Source organism: Penicilliopsis zonata (assembly GCF_001890105.1).
Source record: "Penicilliopsis zonata CBS 506.65 unplaced genomic scaffold ASPZOscaffold_11, whole genome shotgun sequence".
NCBI classification, from domain to species: domain Eukaryota; kingdom Fungi; phylum Ascomycota; class Eurotiomycetes; order Eurotiales; family Aspergillaceae; genus Penicilliopsis; species Penicilliopsis zonata.
Window position 1 is genome coordinate 280,781 of NW_019208920.1, and position 16,207 is coordinate 296,987.

At 51.5% G+C, this 16,207-nt stretch overlaps 8 protein-coding genes across 8 annotated transcripts; 4 read left to right on the forward strand and 4 right to left on the reverse strand.

Moving 5' to 3' along the window:
* Nucleotides 1-540: 540 nt before the first annotated feature.
* ASPZODRAFT_143947 (hypothetical protein) lies at nucleotides 541-2,289 on the forward strand (the record flags this gene model as incomplete). Its single annotated transcript, XM_022724961.1, has 2 exons — nucleotides 541-1,101; nucleotides 1,180-2,289. 2 exons carry the CDS (start codon nucleotides 541-543, stop codon nucleotides 2,287-2,289), a joined length of 1,671 nt encoding a protein of 556 aa, XP_022579816.1.
* A 256-nt stretch (nucleotides 2,290-2,545) lies between these two features.
* Nucleotides 2,546-4,717, forward strand: ASPZODRAFT_152981 (hypothetical protein; the record flags this gene model as incomplete). Its single annotated transcript, XM_022725918.1, has 3 exons — nucleotides 2,546-2,970; nucleotides 3,023-4,157; nucleotides 4,208-4,717. The coding sequence occupies 3 exons, from the start codon at nucleotides 2,546-2,548 to the stop codon at nucleotides 4,715-4,717; spliced, it is 2,070 nt and encodes a 689-aa protein (XP_022579817.1).
* A 145-nt stretch (nucleotides 4,718-4,862) lies between these two features.
* ASPZODRAFT_167767 (hypothetical protein) lies at nucleotides 4,863-5,515 on the reverse strand (the record flags this gene model as incomplete). The annotated part of the gene is made up of 2 exons (XM_022726841.1): nucleotides 4,863-5,446; nucleotides 5,507-5,515. The coding sequence occupies 2 exons, from the start codon at nucleotides 5,513-5,515 to the stop codon at nucleotides 4,931-4,933; spliced, it is 525 nt and encodes a 174-aa protein (XP_022579818.1). The 3' UTR covers nucleotides 4,863-4,930.
* Nucleotides 5,516-5,977: 462 nt separating this feature from the next.
* ASPZODRAFT_167768 (hypothetical protein) lies at nucleotides 5,978-7,268 on the reverse strand (the record flags this gene model as incomplete). The annotated part of the gene is made up of 2 exons (XM_022726842.1): nucleotides 5,978-6,912; nucleotides 6,974-7,268. The coding sequence occupies 2 exons, from the start codon at nucleotides 7,266-7,268 to the stop codon at nucleotides 5,978-5,980; spliced, it is 1,230 nt and encodes a 409-aa protein (XP_022579819.1).
* A 2,137-nt stretch (nucleotides 7,269-9,405) lies between these two features.
* On the forward strand, nucleotides 9,406-10,976 carry ASPZODRAFT_133957 (hypothetical protein). The gene is made up of 2 exons (XM_022723395.1): nucleotides 9,406-10,154; nucleotides 10,207-10,976. The coding sequence occupies exons 1-2, from the start codon at nucleotides 9,714-9,716 to the stop codon at nucleotides 10,840-10,842; spliced, it is 1,077 nt and encodes a 358-aa protein (XP_022579820.1). The 5' UTR covers nucleotides 9,406-9,713; the 3' UTR covers nucleotides 10,843-10,976.
* Nucleotides 10,977-11,154: 178 nt separating this feature from the next.
* ASPZODRAFT_17528 (hypothetical protein) lies at nucleotides 11,155-11,623 on the forward strand (the record flags this gene model as incomplete). Its single annotated transcript, XM_022727045.1, has 2 exons — nucleotides 11,155-11,331; nucleotides 11,393-11,623. The coding sequence occupies 2 exons, from the start codon at nucleotides 11,155-11,157 to the stop codon at nucleotides 11,621-11,623; spliced, it is 408 nt and encodes a 135-aa protein (XP_022579821.1).
* A 106-nt stretch (nucleotides 11,624-11,729) lies between these two features.
* ASPZODRAFT_69576 (hypothetical protein) lies at nucleotides 11,730-13,577 on the reverse strand (the record flags this gene model as incomplete). Its single annotated transcript, XM_022729589.1, has 2 exons — nucleotides 11,730-12,772; nucleotides 12,821-13,577. The coding sequence occupies 2 exons, from the start codon at nucleotides 13,575-13,577 to the stop codon at nucleotides 11,730-11,732; spliced, it is 1,800 nt and encodes a 599-aa protein (XP_022579822.1).
* Nucleotides 13,578-14,033: 456 nt separating this feature from the next.
* Nucleotides 14,034-15,354, reverse strand: ASPZODRAFT_133959 (hypothetical protein). The gene is made up of 2 exons (XM_022723396.1): nucleotides 15,235-15,354; nucleotides 14,034-15,162 (listed from the first exon to the last, which is right to left on the reverse strand). Exon 2 carries the CDS (start codon nucleotides 15,063-15,065, stop codon nucleotides 14,166-14,168), a length of 900 nt encoding a protein of 299 aa, XP_022579823.1. The 5' UTR covers nucleotides 15,066-15,162; nucleotides 15,235-15,354; the 3' UTR covers nucleotides 14,034-14,165.
* Nucleotides 15,355-16,207: the final 853 nt, after the last annotated feature.

Here is a 16,207-nt window from a genome sequence, read left to right on the forward strand (position 1 = left end):
TGTTCCGACTCTTTCTTGGTGCCTCTCCGAACAGTTCCTTTGCTACTCGTCAACTTCTGTTGTGTATCAACCACGACTGGGGATGAAACGAGCGGCTGTTCCACAATGGATTGACTGGCTGGTTATTCGCTTCCCTCTGGGGACCGTACTCGACGGCCAGGACTCTATATGAGAGGCTTGAACCCTGTCTAGAGCGCCGAGATCTGCTCTACAGCAAAAGCACGGCCAGCACCGCGGATTCTGGTTCCCGAACAACTCGCCGCTCGTCCATCGGCCTCTCGAATTAAGGTTACTGACCATGGCTATAGAGGCCAACCAGATGATGCGAATTACGTCGTGTCCGCTGGCCCGGTCTGGGGTACTCCATGGGGCATTGGGGTTGAGCGGAGAAGCTCCTAGACCAGATACGGGCTCTGAGAAACAATACGAAGTCCCCCATCACACCGAGTATAAATGGGGCCCCGGTACTCGATGAATTTGATCAGCGGATAGGGATCATTCCTTTTTTTTAATTTTCCTTATTGCTTATCTGATCTGACCATGGCGGCGGGCAAGAATGAGCGCGATATGTTGGAGGTCCAGGAAGCCGGACTGGGGACATCCACAGACTTCGCCTCCTCCAAGGACGCCATGATCCTGCTCGAAAGTGCGAGAAAGGCCACCGAGGCTGAGCACAACATGACCCTCTGGCAGGGGCTGAAGCTGTACCCGAAGGCCGTCTTCTGGAGTGTGATCATCTCGACGTGTATCGTCATGGAAGGCTACGACGTGTGTCTGCTCTCGACCTTCTACACGCTTCCGGCCTTCAATCGGAAGTATGGCGTCCGCCTCGCGGACGGTGATTACCAGGTTTCGGCCCCGTGGCAGTCTGGACTCAGCAACGGGGTCAACGTGGGCGAGGTCATCGGCCTGTTGCTGAATGGCTGGCTCTCGGAGCGGATCGGGTACAAGAAGACCGTGCTGGGGTGTCTGCTCAGCTTGGCGGGGCTCATCGCCATCTTCTTCACGGCCCCGAACGTCGAGGCGCTCCTCGTGGGTGAGATCCTCTGCGGAATCCCGTGGGGGGTCTTTCAAACTCTCTGTGTGACATATGCAAGCGAGGTTAGTTATGGATGACAGTGTTGTTGTCTTTCTCTCTTTTCTTCCTCAGAATTCTAATACCTTTTGTTATCTTTCTAGGTCTGCCCTATTGCTCTTCGCGGATACTTGACTACCTATGTCAACTTTTGTTGGGGATTTGGTCAAGCCCTCGGACTCGGGGTGATCAAGGCCTTGCTGAACCGCGATGATCAGTGGTCATACCGCATCCCGTACGCTCTGCAGTGGATGTGGCCTGTGCCCCTTATGGTGTGTCTCCTTTTCGCTCCCGAGTCGCCTTGGTGGCTGGTACGGAAAGAAAGGCTCGAAGACGCGAAGAAAGCGCTGCTGCGGTTGACCAGCTTGAACCGTGAAACGAACTTCAACGTCGACGAGACGATCGCCATGATGGTGCACACCAACCATCTGGAGGAATCCATCTCCCATGGCGCCTCATATCTGGATTGCTTCAAGGGAACCGACCTCCGTCGCACCGAGATCGTCTGCATGGTCTGGGCCATCCAGAACCTCAGCGGGAATTCCTTCTCTAGCTATTCTAGTTATTTCCTGCAGCAGGCTGGCTTGCCGACTAGCACCGCCTATTCCTTTGCCATCGGACAATACGGCATCAACATGCTGGGCGTGGTTGGGTCTTGGTTCCTCATGACGCTGGGCGTTGGGCGCCGGGCGCTGTACCTATACGGCCTATGTGCGTTGTTCATCATGCTGCTCGGCATGGGGCTTTTAGGTCTTGCGCCCGCGTCGGCCAAAAACGCAAGTTCAATGGCCACAGGATCCATGATGCTGGGCTGGGCCCTCTGCTACCAGCTCACCGTGGGCACGGTCTGCTTCTCGCTGGTGTCCGAGATCTCCACCCGCCGCCTACAGATCAAGACCGTCGTGCTGGGCCGCGCGCTCTACATCGTCGCCAACATCCTCTGCAGCGTCGTCACCCCCTACATGCTGAACCCTTCCGCCTGGAACTGGGGCAACTACGCCGGTCTGTTCTGGGCCGGCCTGTGCGCCTGCAGTATCGTGTACGTGTACTTCCGGGTCCCTGAACCGGCTGGCCGCACCTTTGCCGAGCTCGACATGCTCTTCGAACGCCGCATCAGCGCCAGGAAGTTCAAGTCCGCCAAGATCGACGTCTTCACCGACAACGGCCGGCCGGAACCCGATGAAGAGAAGCCAGACGTCGTTCATGTTGAATGAATACCATCAATCTCTAATTATATTCTATGTATATCTTTATTGGTCAATGCGAATAGCATATAATACCTAGAGTCAACCGTAAGGATCTTCATATACGAGCTTTTCCCATTTGGACACGGAGTCTCCGTATCTAAACAATCAACCGGATAAATAACTTAGGCGATCTTACAATCCTGCTAATGATAGCCGATCTATTTATTAACTACAACCCATCGATAAATACCCAAAACGAGAGAAATTCAAGCTTAAGCTCAGCATGTCTTATCCCCAAGAAACCTTCCACCGCACCCATTTCACCCCCGGCTCGTTCTGGGCCAAACGCCGCGCTGTAGCATGGCAGACCACCCTGCCCGCCCAGCTGGCCATCCTCAAGTCGACAGGCCGATACGACGCCTTCAGGATGAAATGGCATCCTGTCTATGCAGAGGGCCATCGCGCGCTCTTCTGGGACTCCGACGTCGGGAAATGGTTGGAGAGTGCGTGCTACTTCCTCGCTGAGCGGGCGCAGGACCCAGATTACAGTCGAATGGATAAAGAGGGGGATGGGCTTATCGATGAGGCTGTCAGGGAACTCACGGCGATGATCGGCACCGCGCAGTGTAGAGATGGGTATTTGAATATTCGCTTCACGGTCGTCGAGCCGGGGAAGCGGTTCACGAATATCCGCGATTTACACGAGTTGTAAGTTCAATTTCTCACCAAGAAATAGTGGTCCAAGTGTTAATGCTTATAGGTACAATGCTGGCCATCTGCTCGAGGCAGCGCTCATTCACCACCAGCATTACCAGAACGACCTTCTGCTGAGCCCGATGCTCAAGTACGTGGACCTCTTGTGTGAGACGTTCGGCCCCGGTCCAGATCAGATCCATGGGTATCCGGGTCATCCAGAGATCGAGCTGGCTTTGCTTCGGCTATACGAACGTACGGGGCACAAGAATGCCTTGAAACTAGCCCAGTTCTTCATCACCGAACGGGGGAACCCCAACGGGCCTCAGGGCCAGCATTTCTACCTCACCGAGGCAGAGCAACGCGGCGAACATCCTGCCGAGCGCCCGTGGAAGGATGCCTCGGAGTTGAGGCTTCCGTACTGGTACCAGCAGGCACACCAGCCGATTCTGGAACAGCAGACCATCGAAGGCCATTCGGTGCGAGCCATGTACCTTCTGACGGCCGTGGCAGACCTGGTTCGGATTTCGCGCAGCAGCACAGACGTAAGGGATTGTGAAGGTTACAAGACGGCCTGTGAGCGTCTCTGGAACAACATGGTCGATAAAAAGATGTACCTCACCGGAGGCATCGGCTCCAGATCGGAGTGGGAGGGGTTCGGTGTCGATTACCTCCTTCCCCAGGGTTGGGACGAAGGAGGGTGCTACGCCGAAACCTGCGCCAGTATCGGGGTCATGATGATGGCCGAGCGGATGCTGCAGCTGGATCTTGACGGGAAATACGCCGATATCATGGAGCTAGCGCTGTACAATACCGTTCTGGGCAACATGAGCCAGGATGGCAAGGAGTTCCTCTATGAGAACCATCTGGCTAGCTGCCCGCGGCGCCCGATGAAGCGAGAATCCTGGTTCGACTGTGCCTGTTGTCCACCGAACGTTGCTCGAACCATGGGGATGCTGGGTGGGTATATGTGGTCAACGGAGGTGAAGGGAAAGGACGTGACTATTAACGTGCATCTGTTCAACCCGGCAACATTGAAGTTCCAGGTGGGCGAGCATACAGTCACACTGCAGCAAAGAACCAACTGGCCCTGGAACGGCACCGTTGTCTTTGTTCTCGACGCTCCATCTTCCCTCAATATCACCATTCGCCTGCGAGTTCCGGCTTGGACTGTTCCGTTCGAAGATGGAAGTCGTGTCCAGGTATATTTGACTGTGTATGGTTTGTGCTATAGATTGGCTAACCTTGCTAGATCCGCCCTGAGTTGCCAGCACAATCTATTTCAAAGTCTTATCTCATGCTGCCGCCCGAATACACCTCCCAGCATGTCAAGAAAGAGATCGAAGTCTCATTCAGCAAGCAAAGCATGGCTCCTCGCCTTGTACGTCCACATCCGTACACCAGTCTCGACACGGTAGCCGTCGCTCGAGGACCCCTGATCTATTGTGCCGAGGATGTGGATAACGACTGGGTGAACGACCACTTCAAGTCCACTGCCATCTCGAGGAATGCCCATCTGCAAGAAATCGTTCAACATAATGATTTCCTTGACGAAGACTTCCTCATGATCAAGACCACAGGCGTGAAGTTGAACGAGGAACAGTATTCCAATCGGTCGAACGGAGTGTTTCCTGGATTTGCCGTGACCCAGCCAGTAGAGCCGCAGGGAGAGCAGGTCCCTCTTATTCTTGTCCCGTATTACTACCGGGGCAACAGAGGAGGACGAGGCCATATGAGAGTAGGATTCAAGAGATCTGATTAGTTTAGAAAATAAGTAGCTAGTAGCTAGTGACTAGTTCGCGAGTCGCTATCTTCAATGAATCAACTCATGCCTGCTATAACCCTGGTCAAGGAGTCATATCATGCTCGTTCGAGAGAGAGGATAAAGGTCAAGAGGTTCAGGGGAGGAGGATTGCTGTAGAGCACTACCTAGATAACCACCATGGAGAAAACCCAGGAATGGGTTCTTTCTACATTAAACCCGTTGACGGATTTCCCTCAGCATCGCATCAGCTTCTGACGCCCCAGCCTGGGTGTCGATCCTGACAGGCTCTCCATGCATATTTAGCAGACTCACCCCCCCTGCCTGCATCGTCACAAATCGAGCCAGGTTCCCGATGGCGATAATCCCAAATAACTCGCCTTCTCCGAGCTCCCCTGCCTCACCCCTCCATCTCTCCATCGCTCCTTTGAGCCGATTCCTCGTGTCAACCCAGAAATTCTCGTCAAGCTCACAGTTGCTGGGTAGTGGCTGTTTGCATTCGACGAAGAGGAACTTTCTCAGGGCATTCCCGCAGAGGACCAAGACAACAGTATTTGGTCGAGTGGCCAGTTCTAGATCATCAGACACCTCATACTCAAGGCAGAAGTTGTCTTCCAGTAGGAAATAGCCTCGAAGAATCTGGTACCACAGGTTGTTGACGTCTCTTCCCTCAGCATCATCACTCCCCGCCTGGTCAATATAGCGCCGAATAATAGGAAGATCAAGATACTATTCAGTTAGTAGATAGGTCAGTGAGCAGTCTTGCTAATGATAGTCTGGTGGGCTTACTGTTGCCATTGTGGAGGATTGTTGGAGGGGAGGTAGAGAAGAGTAGGAAGTGGAAGGGATTACAGCCATGGCCTTGATTATATAGGACCTGCATTTACGTAAGTTTATATCAATGATTTCAGAGTTACTGCTGCACTATAGTCACAATAGTCATTATAGTCACTGCTATACTATTCACTGCTATACTATTCACTAATACTGTAGTGACTAGTATAGCAGTGACTAGTATAGTGTACCTTACATAGAAAGCTTCGTTTTTTATGGAGGGTTCAAGGATCCTTAGTAGTTATAATTGAACCATAAGTATATGAAGTAATTAGCTACACTAAGAGAAGCCCCTTTTTTTCCATTTTATTTTCAAGCCATTGACCTCACTTGCCAACCTTCCAGCGACGCCGATTTCCAGACAAATCATTTTGCAATACTGACTATTGTTAAGACCTTTACTGTATGGAGTTATTCCGGGGGGTATCAGGTACTCACATCGAAAGTTCCTGCAATAACCTTGATTCGAGTTGAGAGGAGTTCCACGTTTCCCGTATCTTCCAGACGCCCTACCCAATCTAGCTTTTTGTTAGTAACCGGACGTAGGGCATGGATGCCTCGAGGGCCCGTGTTGACGATAAATCCTCGCAATTGGTGAGCCTGAAGGTCGATTGTCTCTTGTCGAGACGTTTGATATCCAATAGCAACAGGTGTTGTACTGTCTTTCTGGATGAGTTCTAACCCTGTAATAAAAGTCTTCTCTGCCTCATGGAGTATCGAGACTATAATCTTGACAACAGAGGAGATGCGGATGCTCTGGGTGAACTCATTAATGCTGAACAAGTGACGACAGAAATTACAATCGCCACAACACTTTCCGTTGCTGCGACATTGATGCCTCTGCGCTGTCTCCCAATGTAGTCTTTTTTTAGAACGCATTTGATGACTGATATCTGGTGCCCTGGCCATCGAATATCTGTCCTGAAACCAGGTGTTGGTCTTCCATTGCCTTCGCATTGCTTTCCAGGCAGGATTATATCGATTTACGCGGTTTGTGCGGTGATATATCAATCTCCAACCTGTAGATGACAGACCATTTGGTTGATTATCTGCAAGATAGGCGAAAAAGCCACGCTCTCGATGGACTAGAAATCGTGTCTTCCAGAATGCCTCATTGTTGAAAACAGCTGCCATCGCCCGTGAACAATAGCGAAGACCAAGGTAATCCATTGTTGAGAGATGAGCTGCAATTTCCACTCTTAGCTCCAGGGGTAAGAGGGCAAAGCAGTCATATGGCGATATTATATTCATTGAGTCACAAATTGCTTGGCTGGGTGTTGGAAATTCCTCCTTTACTTCTCGGCATGTTGTAACACTGGGCAGCTGGTCGGGATTTACGTATCGAAGGGTCTCCAATCTTTCTAATCATGCTTAGCCTCGGTATATGCATTTTAATGGAAAGCTTGGGTAAAGCAAACTAACCTGTATACATTGCAGAAGGCATATACTTGAACACTTCAAAGAGTCTGTCGAGCGAGATTTGATCGAAATGTGCCAAAAGACGGCTCCAGCAGAGTTCATGAATAAGGTATTTGTCCCTCGCAAGCTCCATGGTGCCTCCTTCTTCATAATGATAAGAATAGTCTTTGTGCCTTTCATCACTATACGTGACGACATCAGATAGATGAGCACCTCTAGAAGTCTTATAGACTACTCGGTATTTAGCAAGCCAAGGCTTCCGAGTAATAATTTTGAATCCACACGAGATACAACTCATCTTGTGATAGCTTCATGAAGTGTATCATGGAGTGTAGAATTGCAGGGAGGAGAGAATGATTTCAACAGTCGTGTCAAAATTACGACTTGAGCTTTTGCTAGGCCGTTCCATGTCACGGTTTTTCGCTTCCATATCTCGAACCATGTCCTAGGTTCTTGTGAACCATGGACCTGCTGACGAAGGGAGGAATTTTATCAAGAGACAGTATTTCAATCGTCCTTCTTTTCCCGCAGAAGGAGATGTCGGCTTCCGATCGTCTTGTGAATGTCGTTCTGTAGCGAGGAATAGGAGTCAGTAGGAGTCTCTTGGGATATGGGGATAAATTCAACTCACCAGACTGCTATAGACAACAGAGAGCAGTTCAATCAGAGTGGGATAGCAGAAAAAAAAGAACTTTTTGGAAATGAGATGAGAAGGGTGTTCCCAGTTGGGCTTAGTGTCGCCTTCACAGAACATCCATATAACGTCTACTCATCAATTGTTTATTATCATTATCTCCCTTGACTGGATTGAAAACCGCTCGCAGTACCTCTGGCTTTGCAGTTTGGTATGATCAAATCAAGCTCTCTGCCTCTGAGCGCCATTCCTAGCGCTTCTTCGGCTTCGGCTTCGGCTTCGACCCCAATTAGGACCCCTCTACGCAGACCTCCGCCATGAGAGCCTACTACGTAAGTCAGTACTTGCCCGTTGAACGCTTCTGTGCGACCAATCTCGGCGGTAGGGACTGAGAGCCGGCTCATCCGCAACGCCATCCGTCCCCTCAACACCCACAAGACACTCTAGCCCTTGTCCTAGACATCCTGGAGGAACAGATCTCACTGGCAGTGTGCAGGATGTCTGCACCGAGCCTGACAATGAGGCTGACTATTCTGCATGACCCGTGGACTTTGCTCCTTGAAGTGTCGACCGGAGTGATTGGAAGGTAATGTCTTTTAATAACACCTTCAACCATATGATATATATAATATATCTGATACTCATATCTCATCTTAATCATCTAGCCCTCGCATGAAATCAACACCCGGCTGGGAAGTCATACTTATGTGTCCTATTCATGCAAGAAGAGAAATTGTACTTGACGGTATACTACAATTCCAAGGTCTGAGTCAGTCTTTACCTTGGTAGCAGAATCTTTCTCTTTGTATTTTGCAATATTTTCGAGATAGGGATGGTCCAAAGTTGTCACATGCCGATACACCAATCAACATCAACAACTGAAGGTTGATATACATCTGTCGATGCCTAGAATTCTAATCTCTGAAGCAGTCTCGCCGTCGCGGGTGAAGAAAGAAGCAACTACCTGGTTGAGAAAGACCAGATCAGAAGATAGGATCAAGGAGTCTGTATACTGCAGATCGGAAGATATATTGCCGGTCCTGATAAAGCAAATGTATTTGTTATATGTATGTGCTTTGCTTTAGCTATTTACATGCTAATTCGACCATACAAACTTGCTATAGACTTGATTTTATCAGTTGGTGTACTTAAAACACTCCAATATAACCCTTGAATTGCCTACTGCCACCGCCCTGGATATACTACATAGAGTCTGCGCTATCCATATAAGGACTAGTCATATGCCAAGATTCCCATGTCACGTGGACTACTCCGCACGACTCACGACTGTCCCTGGGGAGACAACAATTCACCAGATTTCATGGACATTATCTAGCTATTATTGCAAGCGTAGTATCAATTCATTGAGGCAAGGTGCCTCTAATCTGATATGAGGCCTATGCTAAGCATTCTCATGTTTTGAACTGCTCGACGTCATCGGGAACTGCACCGCAACATTTGCTGTTGGCGACTATAAAAGACAGGCGGTGAGAATTCTGGCAGAAGCAAGCGGTATGAACGTGCAGAAAACAAGTCGCAGTTTTGAGAATCGACAGCAACAAGAGTCCTGAAGTATTCATGCTCTATTATCTAGCTGCCTACAGTCAGTCTTGAGAATAGCTCTATGCGACAGCATAAGTCTGAGGCTTTATCCAAAAAGAATAGAAAGAAAACGCAGTCGGAATGGCTTCTCGTCGACCCCTCCATAAAACCCCTTGAGCACAGACCGCCATGTGGAGACACGGTTCGTCCAAGGCTGCGCGCCACTGCCTTTTACTGCGCCCACCTTCTTTCTCCCTTGAATGCTTCCTATTTGGAAAGAGGCCGTGTGTTATTGAGATTTGGATTTCGAACGCGGTTTGAGAGTGCGACGCTGTTGGACTCTGGACGTCTCCGAAATTCTGTTCATCTGGATCCGTGGTGGACGCAGGGAGTCAAAGCGAAGGGACGCCTTGATTTGAGCTGAGAGTTGCCAGATTGTACTGTGGGCTTCCATCGAGGGCTACGAGAAATATCTGGATCTAGAGAAGGAATAGCTAGTCGCATTGGATTCGACATCAAGGGGCACTTCTCGCCTCAATATCTGGATCAGAGAGGTCTCAAAACACGATGGACCCCGCAATGGACGAATTTGCGCAGACAAGAGGCGCCGACGACTTGTTCGATGATGAGATTGTCCCTGTCGCTACAGAGGCGCAAGCACCCCCCGAACCGGAGCCGGTCGAGGTGGTGGCAGTTGAGGTAAAGCCTGAACCCGAGGTCCAAGTGCCGACACCGCGAGCAAGCACCCCGCAGCGTCCGCGTGGAGGTGAGAGAGGGAGAGGCCGCGGTAGAGGCCGAGGCGGCCGTGGCTCACATGCTGGAGGACAACGACGGGGCGACACGGTACCGAAACCGACTCCGGAGGCAGAACCCAAGGGCGCAGAAGAGCCGACACAAGAGAAGCCGGCAGAAGATATCAAGTCTTCAAACGGCGATGAGACGTCTGCGGAAGCAGCCCGCGTCCCAGCAGTACGTGGGGACCGTAGCGCCACAGGAGGATTAAAGAAGGTATGGTTCGTACCTGGATGGTGAAAATCAAGACTGAGGCTAACCAGCTCAGCCAAAACTGACAGAAGAAGAGCTTGCGCAGCGGATAGCAGCCGCGAAAGAGAACGCTGCCCGCAAGGCGGCTGCCCACGCTCGTGCAGAGGCCGACCAAGCGTCTTTCATGGAGCGCGAGAAGGTAGCCGCAGAGAAAAGGCGCCAGGAGGTTCAGAATCGCCGTGCAATGGACTCGGAGCGCGAGCGCAACCGACTACGGAAACTGAATGCGTTGGGTGGACGCGAGTGGGATGCCACCAAGCGCGAAGAGGACTACAACCCGCGCGGAGGTGGGAGCCAGTTTCGCCGTGGCATGCATGGAGGTGTTTCGGGCTATACACGACGAGACCATGATGAAGGTCGCCCTGGCGAAGAGACGGCCGGTCGTGGACGTGGTGGACGCGGCGGACGAGGTCGTGGTGCCCACCGTGGCCGCCGTGGAGAGGCCAGTGGCTCTCACGAACCAGCTACCTCACCCGCACCCAGTGCTGAGCCCAAAGCCCCTGCCCTCGTCGTTACGAACGAGGCCGAGTTCCCTGCTCTCCCTGCAGGCACCAACGCAAAGCTTGTCGCTCTGCCAGACTTGGACAGCCCGTCGCATTCCATTTCGCCCGGTGCCACATGGGCCGACCAAGTCGAGTCCAGCCGAGAATAACAGCATACTTGCAATGTTTTATTGATACCTTGCTTATTGTTGCGCCTAATTTTGTGATACGCCTATTGTAACGAGTCATACGAGGATATAGCTAGAACTGACATCATATCTAAAGTCAAGCAGAATTACTCCACACTCCATGTAGGACATCCCCAGAGCTGACTCAGCGCCGATCCTGAATCACCATGAGGTCATTCCAGAGTATGCCTCGAGCGAACCTACAAGTAGTCTGCTGTCCATCATCTTATCTGAATTCAACTTTCCATTGTAAATCTGTGCTTAATACTGAACACTCAACTTCGAATTATCAAGATGGCCACCCCCTCTACACCAAGCCACCGAGCAGACAGCCGTCAACCGTCGTCCACGCAAGGCGGTGCCTCGTCGCAACCAACGCCTGCGAACAATTCCGGCGGGGGATCCGGATGGGGAGACCCTGGGTTTTTCAAGGGGGGAAGTAACGGGCATGAAGGGGCAGGTCATGCTCCGGTGAGCATATAAACAGTCATTTCTATACCTGTACCTATACCTATACTTATACTTATACTAGGCCCTCAATGCCCGGTCCACGATCGGCGGATTCCTAGGTCTTACAGATCAAAAAACGGAAGCAGAGAAACACTACCAGGGCCGGTTCGACCAGGCGACTGGCGTCAGGGAGAAGACGAAGAGCGGGGCCCCAACCTGCGAGAGCGAGGATCACAGCTTCATGGAGCATCGGCCTGGGTGTTCTGCTACCTTGCCGGGATGGGATGCTGCCAAGTCGGTTGTTAATACGTAAGTTGCCAAAGGTCTTGGGACTTCATTTTTGCTAATTGTGATTGTATAGATTGCATGGACAGGGTAGATAGTGTATTAGGATGGTAGTGGTGAAGTTAGTGTATTATTTATTCAGTCTTAGTCTTCCGTTTAACTCTATCCCGTAAAGACAATAATCCCTTGCCGATTCTCCCCTTTAGTGTCTGCGATCCTAATGCCTCGGCTTGCTCGGCAGCCACGAAGCGACGAGTAAGCAGGTTGAAGATGCTGCCAAAGGCAAGGGCGATCACCGTGCTGGTCAGGATGATCACGTTGTAGGGCATGCTGAAATCGGGCGTGGGGAGCGGCAGCAGCAGGCTCGTCGTGCGCAGGTAGGCGTGGTTGTTCGAGGCGGCGAGCTTGATCACCGCGGGGGCGACGTTGAACCCGCGGTTCGCGTCCGGCGGGTACTCTGTGTATCGGAGGATGGCCTTTTCAAAGTCGTAGGTCAGCGTGACCCGGGACGCGGGGGGCACCGACAGTGCGAGCTCGAGTTGGGTGCCGCGCTGGCGGTCAATCGCGGGTCGGTAGAAGGATTCCTTGATGATCTGCGCCGTGGGGATAGACCGGGGGATGCGGTCGTTGTGGCCCGTCACGGTGGCCTGCAGGGTGTGCAGGTACGGCCGCAGGAACCAGGGCAGGGCCTCGAAGTAGATGAAATCCACCGAGTCAGTGGCAGACGGGTTGTCGAAGATGATTCGCATCCCGCCGCGTTCCTGGCCGTGGCCGATCATGGTGCGTTCCGCGCTCAACACGGGCGTCTCGAGGGCTGAGTGGCGGTGGTGGTTCTCGTCTTGCTCGGAGAGGACGAGATCAAATGTACCGGAAGGCTGAAGAGTAAAGCAGCGGGATGTTTCCTCAAGGTTTTTCTTCTCTACCGCACCGGGGGAAATAAATACGTCCCGTTCATGGGGCACATGCAGACACACCGACCCTTCCTCCTCCTCGTCGCTAGAATCCGCGTCGTGCGCAGGAGAACAGACGCCATTCAGACTGCGGCCAAACACTTCGGTCAGGCTCCAGCTCTTGTCCGTGGTTTTGTCAAGCGGGTAGCAGGTATCGTGAGAATGGTAGGGCTTCGAAGTGTCGCACAGCAGTTGATCGTCAGGGACGGGTCTAGGAATAGGGTTGTCTGTGATGTTAGCAGAGAGTTGTTGCTGTTGCAGATGGTAATACATACCCCTAGGCCGCTTCGAGCGATCTATATCCAACACCATGTCTACTGCCTGCTCGATCTGCACGACACACTCGCTCCCGTCATCCGGGCAGAGGGGCCGGATATCCACCGACATGCTCTGCCACGACGCATCAAACAGCTTGTGTCCATCAAACAGGCTAGAAATGCCTGCCTTCCCCTTACACGGAAGTAGCTTAAGGAACGGCGTCAGATTCTCCGTACAGACCACCTCACCAGGCAAAGTGCCGTGTAGGAGATGGAGGGGTAGGCTGCCATCCGCATCGGAGGCGTGATGATCCCCCTCCGGTTCAAAGGTGGCCACGGGGCGCGTAGTGCGCGTCGAGTCGATGAAGTTCAACGAGGCACAGAAGAGACCCGAGAGGGACTGCGTCAAGGTGATCCAGTGGGCGAAGGCGTCTTCAGCGTTCGCCGCATCGATCCACGCCCACAGCTCGACACCCGTGCCCCCCTCCCTGGTCCCGTTCCATGGCCGTGTGCCCCAGCTTTCAGCGTCCCATCTGCCGGTGGTAAAACGGAGGTGCAGCTCCTTGGTATGCGCGTGTTGCAGGATCTGACCGAGGGAGCGGGGGAAGTAGCGGAAGTGCTGCTGGTCGAAGGACTGCTGGGACGCGTTGCTGCGGAAGTTGAACGATGCGAGCAGCGAGCCGGCCGGCAGCGGTTGCAGCTCGAGGCGTTCGTGGTAGTCGGAGGCCGCGACGAGGCAGATGAGCGACAGGAAGAGCGTGAAAAGGAGCGTCATACCGGCATGCTGGCAGCCCTCAGGTCTGTTCCAAGTCTGTGTAGCGGATGGCAGATAAGGACACGGGTACCATGCAGTATGTTGTAATGCTTAACTTACTATATAAACCTCTGATCATATACTACTAGCACATACGACCACAGGGTGTGGAAAACAGGGCTTCCCGTCCGCTCAGCCGTACTTAAGCCACACGCCGGTAGGTTAGTAGTTGGGTGGGTGACCACCAGCGAATCCCTACTGTTGTATGTTTTTTTTCATACTTGGCCGTTGATTGAGTCTATTTATTATACTTGCTCGTTGAAAGTAGTCGTTGACCTGCTATTTTTCTATTGGTAAAATAATATTCCACACTTCTAGAGTTGTATTTGATCTTTATTCGTATTTCTCTTCCATTGTTGGCGAATCTAGGCGAGACTGACTGACAACATGGCTACGCGCAAGGCATGAAAGAGTATTCAAATCTCCGCTCCCAAGGTACGGACTATGATTCCAAAATAACAGTTCATAAAGAAAGATATCACTATTAGGTACATTAAAAGTCTTCCAGCTTGACATGAATGGGTATGAAGTATGTCTCAACCAGAATAATCACGGCAACTCCCGCGCTGGAACAGTAGGAGGCAGTTCAACCGGCGGCATCTCATGTTTCGTCGAGTTTGGCGACAAGAGCTCCGACATCTGCTTGGATCGGTAATATGGATCGTAGTAGGGTGGTGCCTGTTCCATCTGCTGCTGCTGCTGCTGCTGCTGGTACCCTTGTGTCCCAGGGGCTTCTGCTGGTGTTTTTCGGTTCCGCCGACGAAGATACCACCATGCTCCGAGGGCCAGTAGGGCGACACCACACACACTACCAATGACAGGACCGGCAATCCATGCTTTGGATGACGAGGATGAAGAGGAGGTGGTAGAGCTAGTTGTTGTAGCGGCTGCTGTAGCTGTAGCTGTTGCTGTGGCGGTTGACGTAGCGGTTGCGGACGCCGAGGCAGGAAGTTTGGAGAGACCGGCAGTGAGTGTCAAGATATCATAGGCAAACTCATTCGCGCTGAGGGAAAAGAGATAGGCTGTATTGATGGGAACCGTCGCGGGCGCGGTGGGTGAAATGCCAGTGTAGGAGCCTTGGTCGGAGACCGGCCACTCCGAGTAGAGACAGATGGCGCTGAGGGCGGAGGAGGTGATCTCGCAGGTTTGCGATAAGGAGTACCATTCCGTCAAGTCATCGTCGACGATGCTGTCCAGGTGATTGAATGCGATGGTTGAGGGGCCCTGCGTGATGGTCAACGTGCCGTTGTAGACCGGGTTATTTCCGCCGATTGCGATGGTCGTCAGGTCGTTGGCGGTGTCGACAGCGACCACGCTGCCGTAGATAGCGCTCGGGTCTAATACGATCTGCTCGACGACATCCAGGACCTTGACCAGCGTCGTATCCGCAGTCGCGCTCGCGCTCGTGGTCGTGCTCATCGTTGTGGGCGTGGTTCTCGTCGCGGACATGGTGGTGGGTGGTGCATCGACAGACAGAGGAGATCCGGAATCCAGACAGGCAGAGGAGGAGGAAATCGGCAGCTTAAAACGCCGTCTCTAGGCGAGTCTGCTAATAAAGTTAGTCCCTGTGCTAATAGTCTTGGTAAATTGGACGTGTTTCGAGAGTTCTACTACATACCATATTCTCTGTGCTTTCCCTGCGGCATTGTAGATTCCGTTCTGTGTGCATCTCTATAATCTAAATGATTCTATCCCTCTCTCCCCAATAGATATTCTCCTCTTCAAAGCGCCAGACTAAGAGTATTCAGTTCTTAGAACAAGGCACCAGATCATCGCCAGATCTCAGATCCTGCTACAACTCAGCTACTACTTTGGGTCTAGCGTGGTTGGACGTTTACTGCAAGGATCTGCTTATTCTAAGGGTTTAATAAAGTACATATGAAAGGTGATATTTACATAATCTATTGTAAGTGGCAGATGGTAGTCATATATACTACTGATTCCTTCAATACTCTATAGAATAGATTGTAGACAGAATGTTGTGTATCCACTAGGTTTTAGGTAGTATGTGTATTGATTATTGAGACTAGGGACATCCTTGATATATAGATCTGATCTTCTTTCTAGACGCATATCTAGAGTGACCTAGCGTAATTGTGCTAGTTGAGGTAACCTGCGAGAATTTTCACCTTAGAAATGACTGAATATGGAATGGTTGTTAAGTAAGATGCATATTCAGATGTTTATATGTTTTTTAGCGGAACAATACTTTGAAAACAGGACCACAGAATGATATATCACCAAGACAGAAGCCACTAGATCATGCCTTGAATAAAAGTTCCTCTTGAGCCAATAGCTCAAGCATTCTTATCCGAACGGCGGCGTGTATCGTCGATTGCTGACGAGGGAGAGGAGGGAGTTGTAGAACTAATCAAGAACGAGGTAAGCAGCGCTTTTTCTCTAGGTATGTTTCATTAGGACAAAGTGGTATTTGGCTTGATACCCAGGTAATCCACTGCCCATGTGCTGCCTGGGCCATGGTCACCTCGCCATCTTCATACACCGCGGCTTCTGTTTGCGGTCCTGAAAGAGTATCATCTCGCTGTCCAGCTGGCTGATCTGGTCTTCTGACGAGCATCGAGGATATCATC